Raw genomic sequence first — 22911 nt, forward strand, 5'->3', positions numbered from 1 at the left:
ATGCTTATTTTTCCTTGTAGCCATTCCATTTTGCTAGGGTGTATTATTGCAAGAAGAATGATGTAAGGTCCCATTTTCAAGAAGATATGAGCCTAGAATGGTATTGAAATACTCTTTCCCATTATTAATCCTTAAAACTTGGATTTTGGTATGGAATTGGGTTTGGACCATCTTGTGAAATGTTTTAAAGGTTGAAGCAACTTCTAATTTTTCCTTTAGAAGATAGATTCGTGTCGTTCTAGTGCAATCATTAATAAAGCTAACGAACCATTTATAGCCCGAATAAGAAGTAACTCGAGATGGTCCCCATACATCCCTCTGGATATAAAGAAAGGAATTTTAGATCTTTTATTGCTCAAATGGAAAGGAACATGATGACTCTTACACAACTCACAAACTTGACATTGAAATTTGAAAAGTTAAAATCTGTTAGATAGTGTACAGTTTTACTTTTCCTTTTCTTTCCTTATTGTATTGTGGGTCCCACTAACATGTATATATATACCCAAGTCCAATGTGTATTATTAACAGTTTTTTAATAACAAAAATTAGGGATTCTCCCTTTTCTCTCTTTTCACATGGTATCAGAGCCTAGGGAGAAAAAAAAAACCTAATTATTTTTAGTTTATCCATGAATCAATCCTGGGAAACCTTTCAGTGACCGTGTTTCATTCTGGTCACCTTTCCCATCTCCTTAAGCTTTCCGATCAACTGTATCGCCGTCAGAAAAATCTCACCGCCGACGACTTTTTCCGGCGAAGTCCTTTTCCGACACCGACCATACCATCAGGTGCACAAGGAGGAGATCCTCAAGTTTTGTCAAAGCACTGGATGAAGATTCTCAGTCACGCGCCGGCCACACGCGTTCCTTCTCCGGCGGCCTGAACCTCAAGCGCCGGTGCGTGAGGGCCTGTGGAGCACTTTCCGGCCACGTGCTTCCACCTCTAGCCTTGCCTGACACCGTCTAGCCACTCTCCATCTATGTTTGTGCCAACCGAGCCCTGCAAGTGCATTTTTTGGGGTTTTTTTGTCTCCGCCGGACCTCTAAACAGCCTTTCCCACTTCCGGGTATTGTGTTTTTATTGGAGGTAACCTAATATCCTGGAAGAGTAAGAAACAAGATGTAGTGGCCAGATCTAGTGCTGAAGCCGAGTATCGAGCTATGACTCTGGCAACATGTGAACTCATATGGCTGAAACATCGTCTTCGGGAGTTGAGATTTGGAAAAGATGAACAGATGAAGCTCATCTGTGACAACAAAGCCGCTTTGCATATTGCATCCAATCCAGTCTTCCATGAAAGGACCAAACATGTTGAATATAATGTATTTATAGTATATTATCTTTCCTTGTTAATATAGGTCACATGTATGGTAGTTAGGACTCCTAGCCTTGTATATATATATCTCTCAATTGTAAGTAGACATTACATGAATGAGAATTAAGGTTTTTCTTCTTTTTCTCTCTCTCAACATGGTATCAGAGCTAGGGAAGAAAACCTAATTCTTTCCTGTTTCCCGTGTCATCAACTCCGGGCAACCTTCCGGTGACCGTGTTTCATTCCGGTCACCTTCCCCATCTCCCAATACTTTCCGGTCAGTCGGAACGTCGTTAGAAACCACTCACCGCCGGCGAAATTTTCCGGCGAAATTTCCGGCGAACTTTTCCGGCGAACTATTTTTCCGACACCGACCATACCAGAAGGAGCGCCTGGAGGAGATCTCCAACTTTTGTGAAGGCACCGGCACCAAAAGAGGATCCACGCGCCGGCCACGCGCCATTTTCCGGCCGGCGACTGCATCTCACGCGCCGGCGCGTGAGGGCGCGTGAGGCCTTTTCCGGCGACGCGCCTCCTCCTCCAGCCTCGTCTGCCGCCGACCAGCATCCCTACCTACCTGGTTCTCCCATCCGAGCCCTGCACGTACCTCTTTTGGGGATTTTTGTCTCCGTCAGCCCTCCAAACAGCCTTTCCGGCGAAGTTCCGGCTACTTTCTCTCCACCCCAATCCCTGCACGTGCCTTGGGAAGTGTTCTTCTACCTTTCTGGTGGTACCACGTCGCGATCTGAGGCCGTCTCCCTTTTTCGGTGGTGCCACACCGCAATCTGAAGCCATATTAGGGCTCTCTTCGATCCAAATACATGAATATGACCACCAAAAATCAGATCTTTACCTCTGTTATCTCTGGATCTCCTATGATTACCTCAGAGAAATTGGTTGGCAGTGAAAATTATCTTTCCTGGTCTGCCTCTGTTGAACTTTGGTTTATGGGTCAAGGATATGAGGATCACTTGGTTACCCAGGAGGCAGATATCCCTGAGGTTGACCGCGTACAGTGGAGGAAGATAGATGCACAGTTATGTAGTGTATTATGGCAATCGGTTGATCCCCGGATTCTTCTTCATCTTCAGGCCTATAAAACTTGTTTTAAATTTTGGACTCAGGCCAAAGGATTATACACGAATGATATCCAGCGTCTTTATAAGGTGGCTTCTGCTATTGTCCATCTCAGCCAACAGGACTTGGATCTATCTACTTATATTGGTCAGATTGCCTCTCTTAAAGAGCAGTTCTTGACTGTGATGCCTCTTACTCCTGATGTTGGGGCTCAACAAACACAGCTTGACAAGTTCTTCATGGTCCTTACTCTTATTGGCCTCCGTCCGGATCTTGAGCCTATTCGTGATCAGATTCTTGGTAGTTCATCAGTTCCGTCCTTGGATGATGTGTTTGCTCGCCTCCTCCGTATCTCGTCCACTCAGACTTTGCCATCTGATAGCGCTTCAGATTCTTCTGTGTTAGTTTCTCAAACTACCTCTCGAGGAGGACGCAGTGGTACCCGAGGTAGAGGCCAACGTCCTCATTGCACCTATTGCAATAAACTTGGCCACACTCGCGATCGTTGCTATCAATTACATGGAAGACCTCCTCGCACTGCCCATATGGCCCAGTCCTCTGATTCTCCGCTGCCTCAGCCTCCGAGCTCCTCTGCATCTCAGACATCTCAGGCTTCTATTGCCTCTGTTGCCCAGCCTGGTAATGCCTCTGCCTGCCTTACCCACACATCTTCTCTTGGACCCTGGATTCTAGATTCTGGAGCATCTGATCACCTATCTGGTAATAAGGATCTTTTCTCCTCTATTACTACTACCTCTGATTTACCTACTGTTACCTTAGCTAATGGTTCTCAAACTGTGGCTAAAGGTATTGGTTTGGCCCTTCCTCTGCCTTCTCTACCTCTCACTTCTGTCCTTTATACTCCTGAATGTCCTTTTAATCTTATTTTCATCAGCAAAATCACTCGTACTCTTAATTGTTCTATTACCTTTTCTGATAAATTTGTGACCTTGCAGGACCGGAGTACGGGGAAGACGATTGGCATAGGACGTGAGTCTCAAGGCCTCTATCACCTCACCTCAGATTCATCTCCTGCAGTTTGCATTTCCACTGATGCTCCTCTCCTCATTCACAATCGTCTGGGCCACCCTAGTCTCTCCAAGTTCCAGAAGATGGTTCCTCGTTTTTCCACTTTGTCGTCGCTTCCGTGTGAGTCATGTCAGCTTGGGAAACATACTCGTGTCTCGTTCCCAAAGCGTTTGAATAATCGGGCAAAGTCTCCTTTTGAGCTTGTCCACACTGATGTTTGGGGTCCTTGTCGGACTGCGTCTACTTTAGGATTTCAGTATTTTGTCACTTTCATTGATGACTATTCTCGATGTACTTGGTTATTTTTAATGAAAAATCGAGCTGAGTTATTCTCTATTTTCCAGAAATTTTATACTGAAATCCAAACCCAGTTCAATATTTCTATTCGTGTGTTACGCAGTGACAATGCCAGGGAATATTTTTCAGCCCAATTTACTTCGTTTATGTCTCATCATGGGATTCTTCATCAGTCTTCTTGTGCTCATACTCCTCAACAAAATGGGGTAGCTGAACGCAAGAATCGACATCTTGTTGAGACAGCTCGTACTCTCCTCCTCCATAGTCACGTTCCTTTTCGTTTTTGGGGGGACGCTGTTCTTACCGCTTGTTATTTGATTAATCGTATGCCCTCCTCTGTCTTACACGATCAGATTCCTCACTCCCTTCTTTTCCCTGACCAACCACTTTATTTCCTTCCTCCTCGTGTCTTTGGTTGTACTTGCTTTGTTCATATTCTCACTCCTGGACAGGACAAGCTTTCCGCCAAAGCCATGAAGTGCCTCTTCTTGGGATATTCCAGACTTCAGAAGGGTTATCGTTGTTATTCCCTTGAGACTCATCGATACTTTATCTCCGCTGATGTCACCTTCTTTGAGGACTCACCATTTTTTTCCACCACTTCTGAGTCTCTTCCTGTTTCTGAAGTCTTGCCCATTCCCATTGTCTCCCCACCTGATGTTATGCCCCCTCGACCACTTCAGGTTTATCATCGTCGCCCTCGTGTCGTTGCTCCTCTCCCTTTTCCTGAGGCACCTGCTGACTCACTTCCTATCCCTTCGGCTTCACCTGCCCCGGCTCTGCCTTCTCCTAATGACTTACCCATTGCTGTTCGGAAAGGTACTCGCTCTACTCGTAATCCTCATCCTATTTACAATTTTTTGAGTTATCATCGATTATCTTCACCCTATTCTGCTTTTGTTTCTGCTATATCCTCTGTTTCTCTTCCAAAGAGCACCCATGAAGCTCTTTCCCATCCAGGCTGGCGACAGGCAATGGTGGATGAAATGGCTGCTCTGCACTCTAATGGCACTTGGGATCTTGTTGTTTTACCCTCTGGTAAATCTACAGTTGGTTGTCGTTGGGTCTATGCAGTTAAGGTTGGTCCTGATGGTCAGGTTGATCGCCTTAAGGCCCGCTTAGTTGCTAAAGGCTATACTCAAGTTTATGGTTCTGATTATGGTGACACATTCTCACCTGTTGCCAAGATTGCTTCTGTCCGTTTGCTTCTCTCCATGGCTGCTATGTGTTCTTGGCCTCTTTATCAGTTGGATATTAAAAATGCCTTCCTTCATGGTGATCTTGCCGAGGAAGTTTATATGGAGCAACCTCCTGATTTTGTTGCTCAGGGGGAGTCTGGTTTTGTGTGCAGGTTACGCCGTTCTCTATATGGCTTGAAACAATCTCCTCGAGCATGGTTTAGCCGTTTTAGTTCTGTTGTTCAAGAGTTTGGCATGCTTCGCAGTACAGCAGACCATTCAGTTTTTTATCATCATAACTCCTTGGGGCAGTGTATTTATCTGGTTGTTTATGTGGACGACATCGTCATTACAGGCAGTGATCAGGATGGTATTCAGAAACTAAAGCAACATCTTTTTACCCACTTTCAGACCAAAGACTTGGGGAAACTCAAGTATTTCTTGGGAATTGAGATAGCTCAATCCAGTTCTGGTGTGGTCCTTTCCCAAAGGAAGTATGCTTTAGACATCCTGGAAGAAACCGGTATGTTAGACTGTAAACCGGTAGACACACCTATGGATCCGAATGTCAAACTTGTACCAGGACAGGGGGAGCCTTTAGGAGACCCCGGGAGATATCGACGGCTCGTAGGTAAATTGAACTATCTCACCATTACTCGTCCAGACATTTCTTTTCCTGTGAGTGTTGTTAGTCAATTCCTACAGTCACCATGTGATAGCCATTGGGATGCCGTAATCCGTATTCTTCGATATATCAAAAGTACACCAGGCCAAGGTGTATTGTACCAGAATAGAGGTCATACTCAAGTTGTTGGTTACACAGATGCAGATTGGGCTGGCTCACCCACAGATAGACGTTCCACTTCAGGGTACTGTGTTTTTATTGGAGGTAATCTAATATCTTGGAAGAGTAAGAAACAAGATGTAGTGGCCAGATCTAGCGCTGAAGCCGAGTATCGAGCTATGGCTTTGGCAACATGTGAACTCATATGGTTGAGACATCTTCTTCAGGAGTTGAGATTTGGAAAGGATGAACAGATGAAACTCATCTGTGATAACCAGGCTGCATTACATATTGCATCCAATCCCGTCTTTCATGAAAGGACCAAGCATATTGAAGTTGACTGTCATTTTATTAGAGAGAAGATCGCATCAGGATGTATTGCTACAAGTTTTGTCAATTCAAATGATCAACTAGCAGACATCTTCACTAAATCTCTCAGAGGTCCTAGGATTAAATATATTTGTAACAAGCTTGGTGCATATGACGTATATGCTCCAGCTTGAGGGGGAGTGTTGAATATAATGTATTTATAGTATATTATCTTTCCTTGTTAATATAGGTCACATGTATGGTAGTTAGGACTCCTAGCCTTGTATATATATATCTCTCAATTGTAAGTAGACATTACATGAATGAGAATTAAGGTTTTTCTTCTTTTTCTCTCTCTCAACAAAACACATTGAAGTTAACTGTCACTTCATTAGAGAGAAGATCGCATCAAGATGTCTGGCGACTAGTTTTGTCAATTCAAATGATCAACTAGCAGATATTTTTACTAAATCTCTCAGAGGTCCTAGAATTAAATACATTTGTAACAAGCTTGGTGCATATAACATATATGCTCCAGCTTGAGGGGGAGTGTTAGATAGTATACAGTTTTACTTTTGCTTTTTTTTCCTTATTGTATTGTGGGTCCCACTAACATGTATATATATACCCAAGTCCAATGTGTATTATTGACAGTTTTTTAATAACAAAAATTAGGGATTCTCCCTTTTCTCTCTTTTCACAAAATCAACAAATAATTGAGGAAATAGTAATTTAAGGGACACAAAGTTTGGATGACCAAATATATAATGTGGTAGCGAAATCCCCTTTTCTTTCTTATCAACAATCTTTGAAAAATAAACTTGTGAAGCTTTCGTAGCTCCAAGAGTCAAATAATGCAATCCCTTTCTCTTTAGCACTACCAATCTTTTTCCCCGTATTTAGGACCTGAAAAATGCAATGAGTGGGATAGAAAGTTACACAACAATTAAGGGAGTTGGTCACCTTGCTAATGGATAATAAATTGCATGCAATCTTAGGTACATGAAGAACAAATTTTAAAGGCAATGAAGTACAAACAAAAAATGGATCTTTGCCATTAATGTGGATAGAAGATCCATTTGCAACAATGATTTTACCTTTTACCAAGCATGGATTGTAGGTTAGAAAATGAAGTGTTGAATTAGTCTTGTGATTTAAAGCCCTTGAATCAATGATCCGGGGTTTAGATGGAGACTTGTCAAGAACATTAAGGGTTGTGTGGATATTATGTAATTGTGCAAAGAGAGGATGAGTTGATGGTGTCTCATCATCTTATACAAGAGCTTTAATTGATCCTTAGTGAAAGAAGCCTTCCCCAAGGATTGAGTAGCACTTCCTGGTTCTAAGTTCTTGCTAGTGACACTCTGACAAGCCTTCTTAAAAGGCCACTTGTTTCCTTTATTACCAAATGGTCGCTTTCCATTCAACTTCCAACAAGTCTCCTTCATGTGTCTTGATTTATGGCAATAATCACACCATCTATTATATTTTTCTCCAACCCTTTTTTTCCATGGTTTGAAGGAACCCAAAGAATCAGTAGGGTGACTATCCTGAGCAACTTTGAGGGTAGAATTCTCGAGAGACTAGTGCTAACATGACATTTCTCCTACTTTCTTCACTATGCACATAATAATAAGCTTCACTAAAGCATTTACTCTACTTCTCGCCTCATTCAATTCAGGCTTAAGACCAGCAAGAAAGTCAAAGACACAATATCATTCCTATAGCTCAGGCAACATTGATCTACATATGCTACAAATTCCATCTCAAAATGTTGTTGAAGATCCAACTCTTGCCACAAGATTTTCAGGGTGTTGTAGTAGGTTGTTATTGTGTTGTGAATTGTAGTCTTCCACTCATAAATCCCATAAGTATTTCCTTTTTTTGAGTAGGTTTATGAGATGGCATCCCAAACTTCTTTGGTTGAGGAGAGGGTATAAGCATGGTTTTCTAATTTCTGGTAGCGTAAAATTTAGTAGCCATGATATAATCATGTAATTCTTAGCATCCCATGATTCATAAAATAAATCAAACTTCTTTGGTTCCTTAATGGTACCATGTAAATATTTCATCTTTCCTCTACTCGTGAGAAAAAGTTTCGCTGATTAGGACCATTCAAAATTTTTCTCCATTCATTTTTTTGTTGTAATTTGCAATGTCAGATTGTTTAGACGTAGCTTTAGTTTGAGATGAAAAGACATTTGTAAGGGTATTTTCAAAGATTTCTAACATGGCCAAGGAAGATAATGAACAAAAAAGGGTATGAAAAACCAGTGGCAATGAAAGCTAAAAACAAGAAATTTAATGTTGGCAATGTAAACCAAGAAAGAAGATTTTTTTTTTCTTCAAGGAGAGAAAATTATTAAAAAAAAAAAAATTTAAGCTCCAATACCATGTAAAAGAAAACAAAGTTTCTGAATGATTCATATTTCAAAAACAAAGAGACTACAAGGAAATATATAAACAAATTTTACAGAAAATTAGGAAGCTAACTCAGATCCTAAAAATATACAATCCTTACTATTACCCACAAATCTAAGACTTGCTAAAGTACATAATGAAAGAAGATCTAAGAAAATAAAGAAAAAAAAAAATTAAAATCTACAAGGTCAACCACATATTTTAACAAGACCAATCATGGCTAGGATAAAAACAAGGAAGAACCAAGTGATTGAGGGATGTATCAAGGAATGGTTAGTATGCTTATCTACCTATTATACATAAGATCAGATATACCTTAGGTTATGAGTCTGGTAACTCAGTTTATGTGTGCTCCCTTTGATGCAGTCATTAATAGACAATTTATGGCAAGTTTGAAAATATCAAAGGTTTTCATGGAAAAAAGTTTATTATTAAATTAGAAGTTAAAAGGTCAGTTTTTTGTTATTAAATTAGAAAGTAGTTAAGGGTTATCTTTATAAAAGGGAAGAACCTACTTATTGTAAGGACTTTTGATGATTATCCAAAAAAAAAATATAAGAAGTGGTTAACTAGAACTTTCTAGTTTCAGCTTATGCAAAGGGGTTATCCTAGATTTTTCCTTAAGAAATCTTGCCTCCGGTGGTGTTACGAGCAACTTGGTTGTAGTCTACTTGGATAGTAGCTATAATAACTTTTTAGTTTTCAATTGGTATCAAAGCCTTTATTCCAAATTTGTGATTGTTTTGAATTAATGGTTGGGTCTGGGGATCATTTGAAAGCTACAACAGCACAACCAACAGGAAGCACCCCAACTAGAGAAGAGTTTGCAAACTTGCAACAACAGCTTAATCAACTTTGTGCCAGATTGGAGGAAGTTGATATTTTTGGTGCTCCAAATTCTACCATTAGCGGCCAAACAAGGTAGAATTTTCGAACTTACCTGCAGAGGAATTTGAGAAATCAACCTGCTATGGAGGAGTTCCAGCAAACTATAGGAGACTTTTTAGATGAAGAAGGAAAAGTTTTACCTTTTAAGAGGCAACTGACATTTCATCACACTATAGATTATGATCAAAATCTAAACATTAAGGTAGGCATTCCACACTTTACTGGAGAGGAGCAACTAGAGGAGGTCTTATATCAGTTGAATGAAGTTGAAAGGGTTTTTGAGTTTCTAAATCTTTTAGAAAATAGAAAAGGTGAAGCTAGTGGCTATAAAATTGAAGGGGCAGGCGTCTTCTTGGTGGCAACAAGTGCAGAGGATAAGAGTCCAATCTGGAAAGAAGAAAATCTACAGTTGGGATAAAATGCAGCAGCAAATCCGAAGTCGATTCTTTCCATTGAACTATGAAGGAATTCCTTTTTAGCAATACCAATCACTTTAGCAAGACCAATGTTTTGTGCGAAAGCACACTAATGAGTTTTACAAAATGCGGACTAGAGTACAAGTAATTGAAATGGAAGTGCAGGTCATTCATCGTTATTTAATAGGATTGAAGCCAAATGTTAGAAATTTGGTGGAACTACAACCTTGCTAGACGTTATATGGTGTTGTTTAGTTGGCAATGAAGGTTGAAAGTCAACAAAGATGGTCTAACAACCATCCAATTAAAAGTGTGAGGGGGCATAATCAATTGAAGGGTAATAGACGACAGGGAGATGTCAAACAAAAATCAGTAGCAGCAACTGATGATTTGTAGAATTCTAGATCAAATACTCACTTCCAAGCTCACAACCAAGGCCAAGGGCGTGCAATAATGAGAAATCATGTTCTCAGAAATAGCAACAACTCATTTCAGCCTACAGGACGCAGAATAATATGTTATAAATGTGGAAAAAGAGGGTCACAAATCTTCTGATTGTCGAAAACAAGCCAACAACATACTGATTAGTGAATATGAAAGGGAAAATAATGATAATGAGGAGGTAATGATGGAACCTCAATGCAATAGAGGGCTGCTGGAATTCATAGAAGATGAAGTCTTTTGTGAAGATCATGACCTTCCAAATTTAGTGATAAGACGTTCCATGTTAACTCCTAAAGATTGGCGGAGAAACAATATTTTTAAAACTAAATGTTCTTCACATGGGAGGCTTTGTAGTATTATTATTGATGGGGAAGTTGTGAGAATCTTGTTTCTAAAGAAATGGTGACGAAGCTGAACTTGGAAGTGCTGCCACACCCAAAGCCATATCGAATTCCTTGGTTCAAGAATGGAGGTGAAGTAGAAGTAGTGTAGTAATGTCTTGTTCCCATCTCAATTAAGAAAAACTATTCAGATAAAGTTTTATGTGATGTGGTGGAAATGGAAGTCTGCCATTTGTTACTTGGAAGGCCATGGCAATTTGACAATAAAACTGTCCACCATGGAGAGAAGAATGTTTATGCTTTCTACAAAAATGGGCTTAAGGTAGTACTTGCCCCGTTGAGAGAAGAGTTTGTCAAGTCTAAAGGTCGAACAAAAACAATCTTGTGTAACTGTTCAATGCTTTTTAAATGAGTTTGAAGCTAATGGAGTTGCTTTTTTGTTGTTGGTAAAGGAAGTTTTAGAAAACCAACAAGATGTTTCTAATGAAGAAAAGACATTACTGGAAAACTTTGTAGAGGTATTTCCTATAGAGTTGCGAAGTGGATCACCTCTAAAAAAAAGCATCCAACACTATATTGATCTAGTACTAGGAGCCAGCCTACCAAACTTGCCACATTATAGAATGCCTCCAAAAGAACATGAAGAACTTCAAAGACGAGTGAAAGAGTTGCTACATAAAGGATATATAAGGGAATCAATGAGTCCGTGTGTAGTTCCGATGCTATTAACTCCAAAGAAAGATGGTACCTAGAGAATATGCATTGATAATCGGGCAATAAATTGGATAACAATAAAGTATCGATACCCAATCCTAAGACTAGATGATATGTTGGATATATTGCATGGACTAAAGGTAGTTTCTAAAATTGATCTTAAAAGTGGCTATCACCAAATTAGGATTCAAAAAGGTGATGAGTGGAAAACAACCTTCAAAACTAAACATGGGCTTTATGAATGGATTGTAATACCTTTTGGTTTGTCAAATGCACCTAGCACATTTATATGTTTGATGAGTCAAATTTTAAAACCATTCATAGAAATTTTGTGGTGGTGTATTTTGATGATATACTTATTTATAGTCCATCCAAGGAGTCTCATTTGCAACACCGGAAGGAAGTACTAGAAATTCTCAAAAGAGAAAAGGTTCATGCCAATATGAAGAAGTGCAAATTTTTCATTAATTCTTTGCTGTTTTTAGGATATATAGTTAGTGCTGAAGGGATAAAAGTTGATGACAGTAAGGTTGAAGCAATTAGAAGCTGGCCAATACCGAAAACAGTGGGAGAAGTGCGCAGTTTTCATGGTCTAACCTCATTTTGTAGACACTTCATAAAGAATTTCAGCACTATAATTGCTCTTGTAATTGATTGCATGAAGAAAGGGAGGTTTCAATGGTCAAAACAAGCTGAAGAAAGTTTTCAAAAGATTAAAGAGATGCTCAACTCAACCCAAGTACCAGTGTTGCCAAATTTTAAAAGGGTCTTCAAAGTAGAGTGTGATCCTTCCAGAATTGGGATTGGAGCTGCTTTATGTCAAGAAGGCAGGCCTGTGTCATTTTACAGTGAAAAATTGAATGACATAAGAAGGAGATAGAACACTTTTGATAAAGAATTTTATGCTATCATTCAGGCTCTTAAGCATTGGGAGCATTACTTGATACATCAAGAATTTATTTTGCAAACAGATCATGAAGCTTTAAAGCATCTCAACAGCCAGCAAAAGTGAAGCAAGAGGCATGCCCATTTGGTTTCTTACTTGCAACGATTCACATTTGTAATAAAGCATAAGTTTGGAGCCAGTAACAAAGTGGCAGATGCACTTGGTCGAAGAAGTTTGTTGTTGACTAGTATGACTGTTATTATGAAGGGTTTTAATTCCTTCAAGGATCTTTATCCTAGTGACCCTTTCTTTGGTTCAATTTGGAAGGATCATACTAATGGGCAGTCAGGAAAGTGTTTGTTGCATGATGGCTTCCTATTCAAAGGGAATCAACTCTGTGTTCCAGATTGCTCTTTGAGGGAAAAGATCATTCAAGACATGCATGGTGGAGGCTTAGGAGGACATTTTGGGTGAAGATAAAACACATGCTATGATTGAAAGGTTCTTTTGGCCAAAAATGAGGAGGGATGTTTACAAATTTGTTAAAAGGTGTCAAACATGCCAAGAATCAAAAGGAAAAGTTCAAAATAAGGGTTTGTACACTCCACTACCAGTTCCTGCAACTCCTTAGGAAGATGTAAGTATGGGCTATCTGGTGGAACTGCCTAGAAGTCAATGGGGAATGGATTTCATCTTTGTGGTAGTTGACAGATTGTCAAAAATGGCTTATTTCATTTGTTGCAAGAAGATTATGAATGCATCAAATATAGCAAATCTCTACCTTAAAGAGGTTGTGTGATTGCATAGAGTTCCAAAATCAATCACCTCAGATCGAGACTCCAAGTTTCTTTCTTGTCTTTAGAGAACTTTATGGAAGAAGTTTGGAACTAGGTTGCAGTATTGTACTTCCTATCATCCTCAAATGGATGGACAAACTGAGGCTGTTAATAGAAGTTTGGGTGATTTATTGAGGTGCCTGGTTGAAGAAAATCCTAAGCAATGGGAAGGTATGGTTGCACAAGAAGAATTTGCTCATAACTATTCCAGGAATCAAACTATAGGCAAAAATCCTTTTGAAGTTTTTTATTGGAAGCAACCAATGCATCTTTATGATTTAGCTCCTTCACTAGAAATGGGAACAAATAGCTTAAAGGGTGAAAACTTGGCCGACTTGATGAAAAAACTGCATGAAGAAATCAGATTAACGATTGAGGAGTTGAATGCAAAGTATAAGAAATATGCAAATCAGAAGAGGTGCAGCCAAAGCTTTCAAGAAAGTGACGTGGTGATGGTGTAACTACACAGGGAAAGATTTCCATCTGGCTCTTATTCCAAGCTAAGTAAAAGATAGATAGGGCCCTACAAAATCATCAAGAATATTGGGGAGAATGCTTATGTGGTTGATTTGCCAAAACATATGAGAATATGTTTTGGTGAGAACGTGAAAGTTGTTTCCAGCAACACCAAGCTTGAGAACAAGCTTCTTCCAAGGTGGAGAGAATGATGCAGTCATTAATAGACAATTTATGACAAGTTTGAAAATATTAAAGGTTTGCATGGAAAAAGTTTGTTATTAAATTAGAAGTCAAACGGTTAGTTTTTTGTTATTAAAGGCTACTAATTGTGTCTTGGAAACCTTCAAAAAGTAGTTGAGGGTTATCATTATAAAAAGGAAGAACCTACTTATTGTAAGGACTTTTGATGATTATCCAGAAAAAAAAATGTAAGTAGTTAACCAAAACTTTCTAGTTTTAGCTTATCTTAAATTTTTCCTTAAGAAATTTTGGCTTCGACGGTGTTTGGAGTAACTTTATAGTCTACTTGGATAGTAGCTATAATAGCTTTTCAGTTTTCATCACTCTTAAACCACATCTCAAAGCTATCTACAAAATTGATAGATACTTGAAAGGAACTCTAGGGAAAGAGCTCTTGTTTCAGAAAGTTAGGGAACTCAAGTTGGAAGTTGACTTGGTTGGCTCCATGACAAACAAAAGGTTGACTACTGGGTATATTGCACCTTCTTAGAAGGGGATTTGGTTACTTGAAGAAACCAGAAACAACTAGTGGTCGCCCATTCTAGCGTGGAAGTAGAGTTTGGGGAAATGAGTACACAATGATTCTTTATTGTGAAAATAGAGCAACTATAAAAGAAAAGCTAGACTTCGTACAAGCTTGCACTCCATATGTTTCATCCTCTAACCAACTCAAAAATATGCTCACAAAAGGACTATTTAGTGCAAACTTTCAACAGATAATTAGTGAGCTTGGGATGCAAAAAATCTTTGCATCAGCTTAAGGTGAGTGTCAAAATAGTTGATTATTTTCTATAAATAGGTTGTAGGTTTCTAATTGTATCAGTGTCATTGATTTGTATCTTCTATCTATAGAAGGTTAGGATAGTTTCTTTCCTTTTTTCTATAGGCCAACTATTGTACTTTACATAGTCACGTAATATTTTTACCGAGGAATGAATCAGTTTTTTTCAGATTTTTTTTTCACAAATTAAAAGAACATTATATACAAATAAATAAATAAATATACATACATTTCTCTATGTGTGTTTTTGTGTGCACATGTGTCAAATTCTTGATTTAACAAGGCTTCTAATAAACCTTGTTACATACTATATGATATATCTTAGACTCCTAGTTTAATAAAACTGCAAAAAATCATGTGGCTCATTGAAAAGGCTAGGACATTAATGACAATCTATAAAAACTATAATGAAGACTTAAGAAATAAAATGAATTGAATTACGAAAGGCAAATTGATTTATACACCTTCTAATGCATACATATATACATACATACATACATACATACATACATACATACATATATATATAAAAGATTTATTCTAATAAAAAAAGAAAAATGATTTATGGACCTGGTTGGCTTTAGAAATCCCCTAGAATGCTCCTACAAAACAAAAATCAAAGGCTCTCCATCTTGATTGAGCTTATTACTAACATATAATAAATAAATAAATGTCCCATGTAGCTAGTGTGTTTGTTCATACATTACTTGATTTTTAAGCTAAAGTTCCAGTTTTTCTTATTACTGGCTACCTGGTGTAATTCATTGCTACAGTAAATAAAAAATGTGCAATACTAGTTGCTTCAAAGGGTGGTGGTTTATTAACAATGGAAGCCTTGGTATTAGTTATCTGCTTTATGTATCTCTTGTCATAAGAAGTAACATTGCTTGTTTCAGCCTTTAGTCCATTCTTCTACCTAGATGTGTTCCTTTTTGCAGCCTGATCGTGTTATGGAATTCTGTAATGCTAATGATGTGCAATTAATTGTACGTGCACATGAATGTGTGATGGATGGATTTGAACGCTTTGCTCAAGGGCATCTAATTACCCTCTTTTCAGCTACTAATTACTGTGGTATGCTGGCCCTTGCTTGTATATTTTGAAACATTATTTCATTCTAAGACTGTACATGAAATCTTTCATGTTATTACAGGGACTGCAAATAATGCAGGGGCAATATTGGTCTTGGGAAGAGACCTTGTGGTAGTTCCAAAACTTATACATCCTCTACCACCAGCAATCTCGTCACCTGAAGCATCCCCAAAGCACACTGAACATGCATGGATGCAGGTACATTTTCATTAACCAGTGTGACAAAATTATCCACTCTTTTTTTTTTTTCCAAATGATTGGATTATTTGTTCCTTTCTCACTAGACTTCAATGACTAGAGATTTGCTAGTTCCTAAAGTATTGAATAAATTCATGGACTATTCAGATTAATTATTTGTTCTTTTCACTAAGCATATATGTTCTCTCCAAACCGACGGAAACAAATAATTTCTGCTAATTTTTTTTTTGGACTGCTGCTTCCTTGACTTCTTTAACAATATTATCCTCATCAATTCTGATCGGTCAATTCATTCTTGTGCCTTCATGATTCTCAAATCTCAAAAGATGCTTGAGGGTTGCTTCTTTTAACCTTCCACTTCGATATATGATTGATTTGGTCCATTTTGTAAACTCAGGAACTTAATGCCAGCCGCCCCCCAACACCAGTTAGAGGCCGGCCTCAAGGGACAAACGACCACGGTTCTCATGCTTGGATATAACATATCGTCTTGAGTTTTTGACAGCAGTACGGGGCCTCTGCACTCCCATCATTGTGCTTTATAAGCTAGGTACTATATCCCGAGCACATGAAAGCATCCATGAAAGCCAAAGTCTCTGGAAGCCCCAGATGAAGGTGGCACCTTCCATAGTCAAGAATGGTTAGAAATGGTGTCCTTTGAGAGATCTCTATTTGTATATTGAGTCATATATAGATTTCCTTTTTTCACTTTTTATCTTTTTTCCTTTACCTTTTCCCTTTGATCTTGTATATACTTGTCTTTTTAAGATAACCTTTAATTTTCATTTCCCCCCAGCAGCTGTTTTTGTTACTCTGTTTTTAATGCAGGGAGGACATTTGATTCCCATAGCTAATAGTATGATATTGTTCAATGATAATGAGTTCTTGTTGTTGTTGTTGGTTGTTACTCTGTTTTTAATGCAGGGAGGACATTTGATTCCCATAGCTAATAGTATGATATTGTTCAATGATAATGCATGGGCCACCCTTATTTAAATAAATTACATAAACCATAGAAATCTGACTTGTCATTTTGCTACTTTCAGAGTCATGTTCTTTAGAAACAATCATTCAACGTTAAGTGAAAAAGAGAATAATTTTTAAGTAACAAATAGAAGTTGTTGTCACCCAAAACAAAAATACGGAAAACCGAAAAAAACTTCAAAAAATCATAAAAAAATAAAAAATACAACCAAACATAATCACACCCTTTTTTTAATCCTCTCTCTACCTTCTAATACTTCAAGTCTTTAAATGTTATTTTTTGAGTCAAGCATGCTCTCCTCTCTGAAATTTTTTCTAATTTCTCTAATTTTTTATTGGGCAGGCATATTCCAAATCAACCAAGATTGTTTGGTGTTTAAGATTTGCTAATTTTTAAAAATAATTTAGAATTCAAAAATTGACCAATGAATACTAATGGGTCACATACTAAAACCGGTTTTGATTGACTATGTTGGCTTCTCCATAGCATATAAATATTATTTTTAATTTTTTTTTATTGAACAAATGGAGTTCAAATCAAGCAAAAGTTGATATATTGGATTCATTAATGAGTTTGATAATTTTTAAAGATATTTTAACACATAAAAATGATTGGTGTTCCTCTTTTATATAGGATTATATAATTTTTTTTTTCAAATTTTTTAATACAAAAATGAACTCCAAATCAAGTGAAATTCATGACATATTTGAGAGGGATTTTAATTAAAACATTGTAATTTATAGTACTATTATTAGTTGTACTTCCATTACAAACTCTTTTAAGAAAAATCACCTAATATTTTGATATAAATAAAGAGTGTTATGATAATATTTTTGGTAATGTAACCCAAAGAAGAAAAAAGTGATTTTAAAACAAATGCCTATAAAATGATTGCTTAGAAATCACTTCAAGTAATTCCAAAATTTTAAAACCTAATAAGTAAATCCTATTTTCCACTAGAAATGTTTCTTTTAAAACATGATTTCATTTTGAAACGTTTTTTTTTTGTTTTGAAATCGTTTTAAACATAATTTTTGTTTTGTTTTTTTTTTCTTTGGGATTTCTTACAAATTTAGAAATCTTTTGTCCACAATCTAATTTTTATTTTGAAATTATTTTTAAAAAACATAATTTCATTTGGAAATTATCTGTTTTAAAACATGATTTTTCATTGATTTGCTTTTCAAAGTCTTGTTGGGATGTTGTTTAACATGTATATTTAATAATAAAAAATATAAATAATTATTAGTAAGTATGGGAATGGATGATTTACCTCAGTACTAGGTCATCTCAATTCTACGATGCCCTTTATTTTATTTTTTTTTATAGGCAAAAGCAAAAATATATTAGAAAAGGGCACCTTGAGGTAAACCCAAAAGCATACAGAGGGTATACAAAAGGCACCTTAAGGCACCTTCATTTACAACCAACTTTGTCCACAACCAAAGATTACAAACAAAAGAATTTTTCAACCTTTGAATCGAAAAATCCTCATTATCAAAGGCAATCCTATTTCTTTCCATCCAAACCGCCCAAAAAAGGCACAAAGGGGTTGCCTTCCACACCTTTCTACGCTTCTTGCCCAAGATAAAGCCCCTCCATTCAATAAGGGTATCTCTAACCGAAAACGGGAGGACCCAAGTAACTCCAAAAAGGGCGAACAATAACTCCCATAAAACTCTTGCCTTGGAGCAATGCATAAGAATATGATCAATAGACTCCTCTTCCTCACAGCAAAGGAAACATCTATTAGCAAGAGCACGCCCCCTCTTTTTAAGCTGATCCAGAGTAAGCACCTTACCCCAAGAAGCCTCCCAAGCGAAAAAGCTCACTTTGGTAGGCACACTAGGGCTCCAGATCAAACCATGAGGGAAGAGACCAACTCTTCTTGAAGATAAATCATTATAGATGAATTTAACTGAGAAAATCCCATTCGAAGTCTCTTTCCACAGCATTCTATCTTCCACAAGAGGAATAAGCCTTACTCCTTGGATTGTCAAAAGAAGCCTCTCCACCTTCTCCACCTCCCAATCATTGAAGGGCCTAGAGAATCTAGGACACCAAACCCCTTCCTCTCCCGAAGGATCCCAAAACTCCTCTACCCAAGCCTCCTTAGAGGAGGCAAAAGCATACAATGAGGGAAAAGAACTGCAGAAGGCGAGGTTCCCACATCATTTATCTTTCCAAAATTTCACCCTTCTACCATTCCCCACTAAAAAAACGACTTTATTTTGCATAAAGGCACCTTCCTTCCTTATTTCCTTCCAAAATCCTACTCCATAACTCTCCCTAACTTCTCTAGTAACCCAACCCCCTTCTTCCTCCCCTTTTTCCTACTAATGACATGCCTCCAAAAACTCTCCATTTCATTCGCAAAGTGCCAATTCCACTTGCATAGAAGGCCCTATTGAGAGTAGATAGATGTCTAACTCCCAAGCCCCCTTTCCTTTTGTCCAAACAAACGGTATCCCAATTAACTAGGTGAGGCTTCCTCTCCAAAGCACCCCCTCCCCACAAGAAATCCCTTTGAATTTTTTCCAACCTTAAACTAACCACTCTTGGCATTCGAAGTAAAGACATCAAGTATATGGGCATACTTGACAATGGACTACGAATTAGAGTGATTCTCCCTCCTTTGGATATAAATTGTCTTTTCCACAAGGCAAGTCTTTTCCAAAATCTCTCTTCCACCCCATCCCAAACGGCAATAGACTTGTGGTTCGCCCCCAAAGGGATCCCCAAATAAGAAGAAGACAGCTTTCCCACTTTGCAGCTAGCCTCGAGAGCCAAAGCCTCCAAATTTTCCACTCTACCAACCGAAAAAATTTCGCTTTTGTCCAAATTGATTCTCAAACCTGATATGGCTTCAAACCACATCAACAACCAGCTTAAGTAAACCATCTGATCTTCGGAAGCTTCACAAAACACTAAAGTGTCGTCGACAAACAACAAATGAGAGACTAAGGCCCCATCCCCACCCCTTTCATTAACTCTACAGCCTAAAAGGAACCCTCCCCCCACTGCTCTATGGATGAGCCTACTAAGGGCCTCCATTCCTATCACAAAAAGATAAGGGGAAAGGGGGTCCCCCTGACGCAGCCCCCTTGAACTATTGAAGTAGCCTTCCGGAGTGCCATTGACCAAGACTGAAAACGATGCTATAGAGATGCATTAGGAGATCCACCCAATCCACTTCTCCCCAAATCCCATGCTTTGCATTACAAACAGCCAAAAATTTTAGTTTATGTGATCGTATGCCTTCTCTAAGTCCAATTTACATAACACCCCACTCTCGTTTCGTTTCAACAAAGAATCTATTGCCTCATTGGCAATAAGGGCAGCATCGAGAATCTGTCTTCCTTCAACAAAGGCGTTTTGAGTTGAAGACACCACTTTGCCCACTACCTTCTTAAGCCTGTTAGCTAACACTTTTGCCAACAGTTTATATAATCTTCCCACCAAACTAATCGGTCTGAAGTCTCTAAGGTCCTCGACGCCTGCTTTTTTTGGGATTAGGACCAAGAAGGTAGAATTCAGGCTCCTAACAAATCTGCCATGCTCGTGGAATTCTTTCAAAAAACCCATAACCTCTTCTTTGACAAAATCCCAACAAAATTGCCAGAAACTAAGGGGGAAACCATTTGGACCCGGAGCTTTGTCCCCATTCAGATTTGAGAGAGCCAAGAAGACCTCATCCTCTGAAAATACCTCCTTCAGTCTAGCTGTTTCCTTATCTCCAATTCTATTAAAGTCCAAACCTTCCATAGATGGGTGTCAGCCCCCCGGGTCAGTCAAAAGGTCCTTAAAAGCTCCAACCACACCCCCTTTAATCTCCTATTCCGTCTATTTTAATCTTGGATAGACAGTTTCTCCTTCTATGGGAATTAGTCATCTTATGGAAAAAACCTGTCTTTCTATCACCCTCTCTCAGCCACACTTCTCTTGATTTTTATCTCCAAGAAACCTCCTCTATTAGACCCCATTTTTCGAAGTCCCCCTTTGTTTCCTTTCTAGCTTCCAGTTCCTCCATTGATAAAAGGGCGTAGCTTCTCCTGGCTATCCCAGAAACCCACCTTGTCCAAGGCCAATTTCTTATTGACTCCAACCTTCCCAAAAACATCCTTGTTCCAATACTTTAAGATAGCCTTCAAAGCCTTCAACTTCTCTGCAAGGATGAAACTAAAGGATCCATTAAAACTTAGACTTTGCCACCATCCCTTCAACAGGTCCTTAAAACCCTCCTCCTTTAGCCGCATATTTTCAAACCGGAAAGGGACAGGTCCTTTACTAACCCCTTCCCCATCCAATAAGATAGGAAAGTGATCGGACACTGGCCTAGGAAGAGTACACTGCACTACCCCCTTTAAGTGGCCCTTCCAATCCTCCGACACCAAGAACCGATCTAGCTTGGACATAGCTTGATTGTTCAACCCTCCGCTCTAGGTGAATGGACCCCCCTAAAGAGGGAGATCCCTTAAGTCTAGGTCATCAATCACTTCCGAAAATCTTCTCATTGAAGAAGATAACCTCCCTGCTCTTCTACTCTCATTCGGAAATCTAATCATATTGAAGTCTCCGCCGATACACCAAGGATCACTCCAAAGCCCACGGATGGCCCCTAGCTCTTCCCAAAACAGTTCTCTATATTTTTTCAAGGTAGGGTCATACACTACTGAGAAAATCCAACTAAAGCCATCTTCACAGTTCTTGAATCGACAGGAAATGGAGAAGAGACCCACCTCCATCCCTACCAGCTCCAACACTCTATTATCCCAAAAAACCAGCACCCCTCCAGATGCACCCTTCACATTCAGAACTCCTCATTCTAAAAATCTCCCTACTCCAAGACTTCTCACCACCCCTATAGACATCTCTGACATTTTAGTCTCTTGCAGGTAGACCAAGTCCACTTTTTAGGAGCTGATTAAGGTCTTTATTAAACTCTTCTTATTTCTGTCATTCACCCCCAAACATTCCAAGATAAAATTTTAAGCTTCATTTAAAACACAAAGTTCTATCCCCATTTCTTCTATCCAAACCTTTCTTTCTGCTTTCTCCTTCATAATTAATTGACCATTCAGTTTTTTCACTTCCCTATCAAACCTAGACATTCCTGAAATTCCTTTCTTCTTGCCTTGATCCCTTCTGGTTTTCAGCCTTAATAGTAATTTAAGAATTTCCCCTTCAACACTTTCTGTCGTGAACCCTAGAGTCTTACTGAACTTAGCCAAGCTACTTTCATCCCAACTGCTGCCCTGGTCCTTTTTTTTCCTCCAGATCCTCACTCTCCTGCAACCTGTTACCCATATTCTTTTCCCCCTCTGTACTCGTCTCCCACGGACTGCTGTCAGTTAGCACGGCATGCAGCAGAGCCTAATACCCAACACCTTCATCAATGACTTCCATTCCCAAAACACCCCCCACCACCAAAACCCGATCGCACCCAGAGAGAGGAGAAGAAGAAAAGAGGACCCGATCCCCCCCAAAGACATCGAGAATGGACTCGTACCTGGATGCCTCAGCTGTTAGAGCTTCTTTAGTCATTCGCACTCTCGCTTTCACCGAGAGAGACTTAGAATCCCTCCAATCTCCTCCGAGAAAGCAAACGACCCCCCTGTCCTCCTTTTCTTGACCACCCGAAGCTTCCATCGTAGCCCTAATTTCCATCTCCCTGACCTCGACAAGAGGAAAAGCCCTAACTCCTTTTATCCCCCTCAACCCAGGCTCAAAACCCATGCCGACCCTCCCCTCGCAGCCCACAATCGAGCCCTTTATGAAAAAAGGCCTATCCTCGCAACCCATTACCCACCCTTTTAACGTGATAGGCCTCGGCTCACAAAATCCGGCCCAAACTTCTAGGCACCCTCAGAGGCTGGCTTGAGACTAGCCTCCCCAAGCCCGCTACTGAACTAGGCCTCCCAAACGGGCCCAAAATCACAAGCTGCTGGCTCGGATTTAAGGCCTCCCAAACTGGCTACTTTCCCTGCACCTTGGTTTCTAATCCCAAGGCTATCTTCTCCATCAGTCACCTCCGCACCAAGCCCCCTTTCAGTTGACTCAGATGGAAAGCCTGTAGCCCCTCTTGAAGAGCTACCACAGGGCGGATCAACTACTCCCCCCTGCTCCTTTGGTTGTCCATCATCCTTCACCAACACGCCTCCTCTGCACTCATCACGTGACCCACTCCCTGTTTCTGCTTCGACCACTGCAACCCCTTTC

At 39.2% G+C, this 22911-nt stretch overlaps 1 protein-coding gene across 2 annotated transcripts in view; it reads left to right on the top strand.

The window, feature by feature from the left end:
- The window catches only part of LOC100245661 (serine/threonine-protein phosphatase BSL3), a 103400-nt gene extending 86798 nt beyond the window's left edge, over nucleotides 1-16602 (top strand). For both annotated transcript variants that reach the window (XM_059741533.1, XM_002262810.5), the window contains exons 19-21: nucleotides 15356-15491; nucleotides 15571-15707; nucleotides 16105-16602. In XM_059741533.1, coding sequence (XP_059597516.1) covers nucleotides 15356-15491; nucleotides 15571-15707; nucleotides 16105-16188 — 357 coding nt within the window. In that variant the 3' untranslated portion in view covers nucleotides 16189-16602. The remainder of the gene's footprint in view (nucleotides 1-15355; nucleotides 15492-15570; nucleotides 15708-16104) is intronic.
- Nucleotides 16603-22911: the final 6309 nt, after the last annotated feature.

Source organism: Vitis vinifera, chromosome 13, assembly GCF_030704535.1.
Source record: "Vitis vinifera cultivar Pinot Noir 40024 chromosome 13, ASM3070453v1".
Lineage (NCBI taxonomy): Eukaryota > Viridiplantae > Streptophyta > Magnoliopsida > Vitales > Vitaceae > Vitis > Vitis vinifera.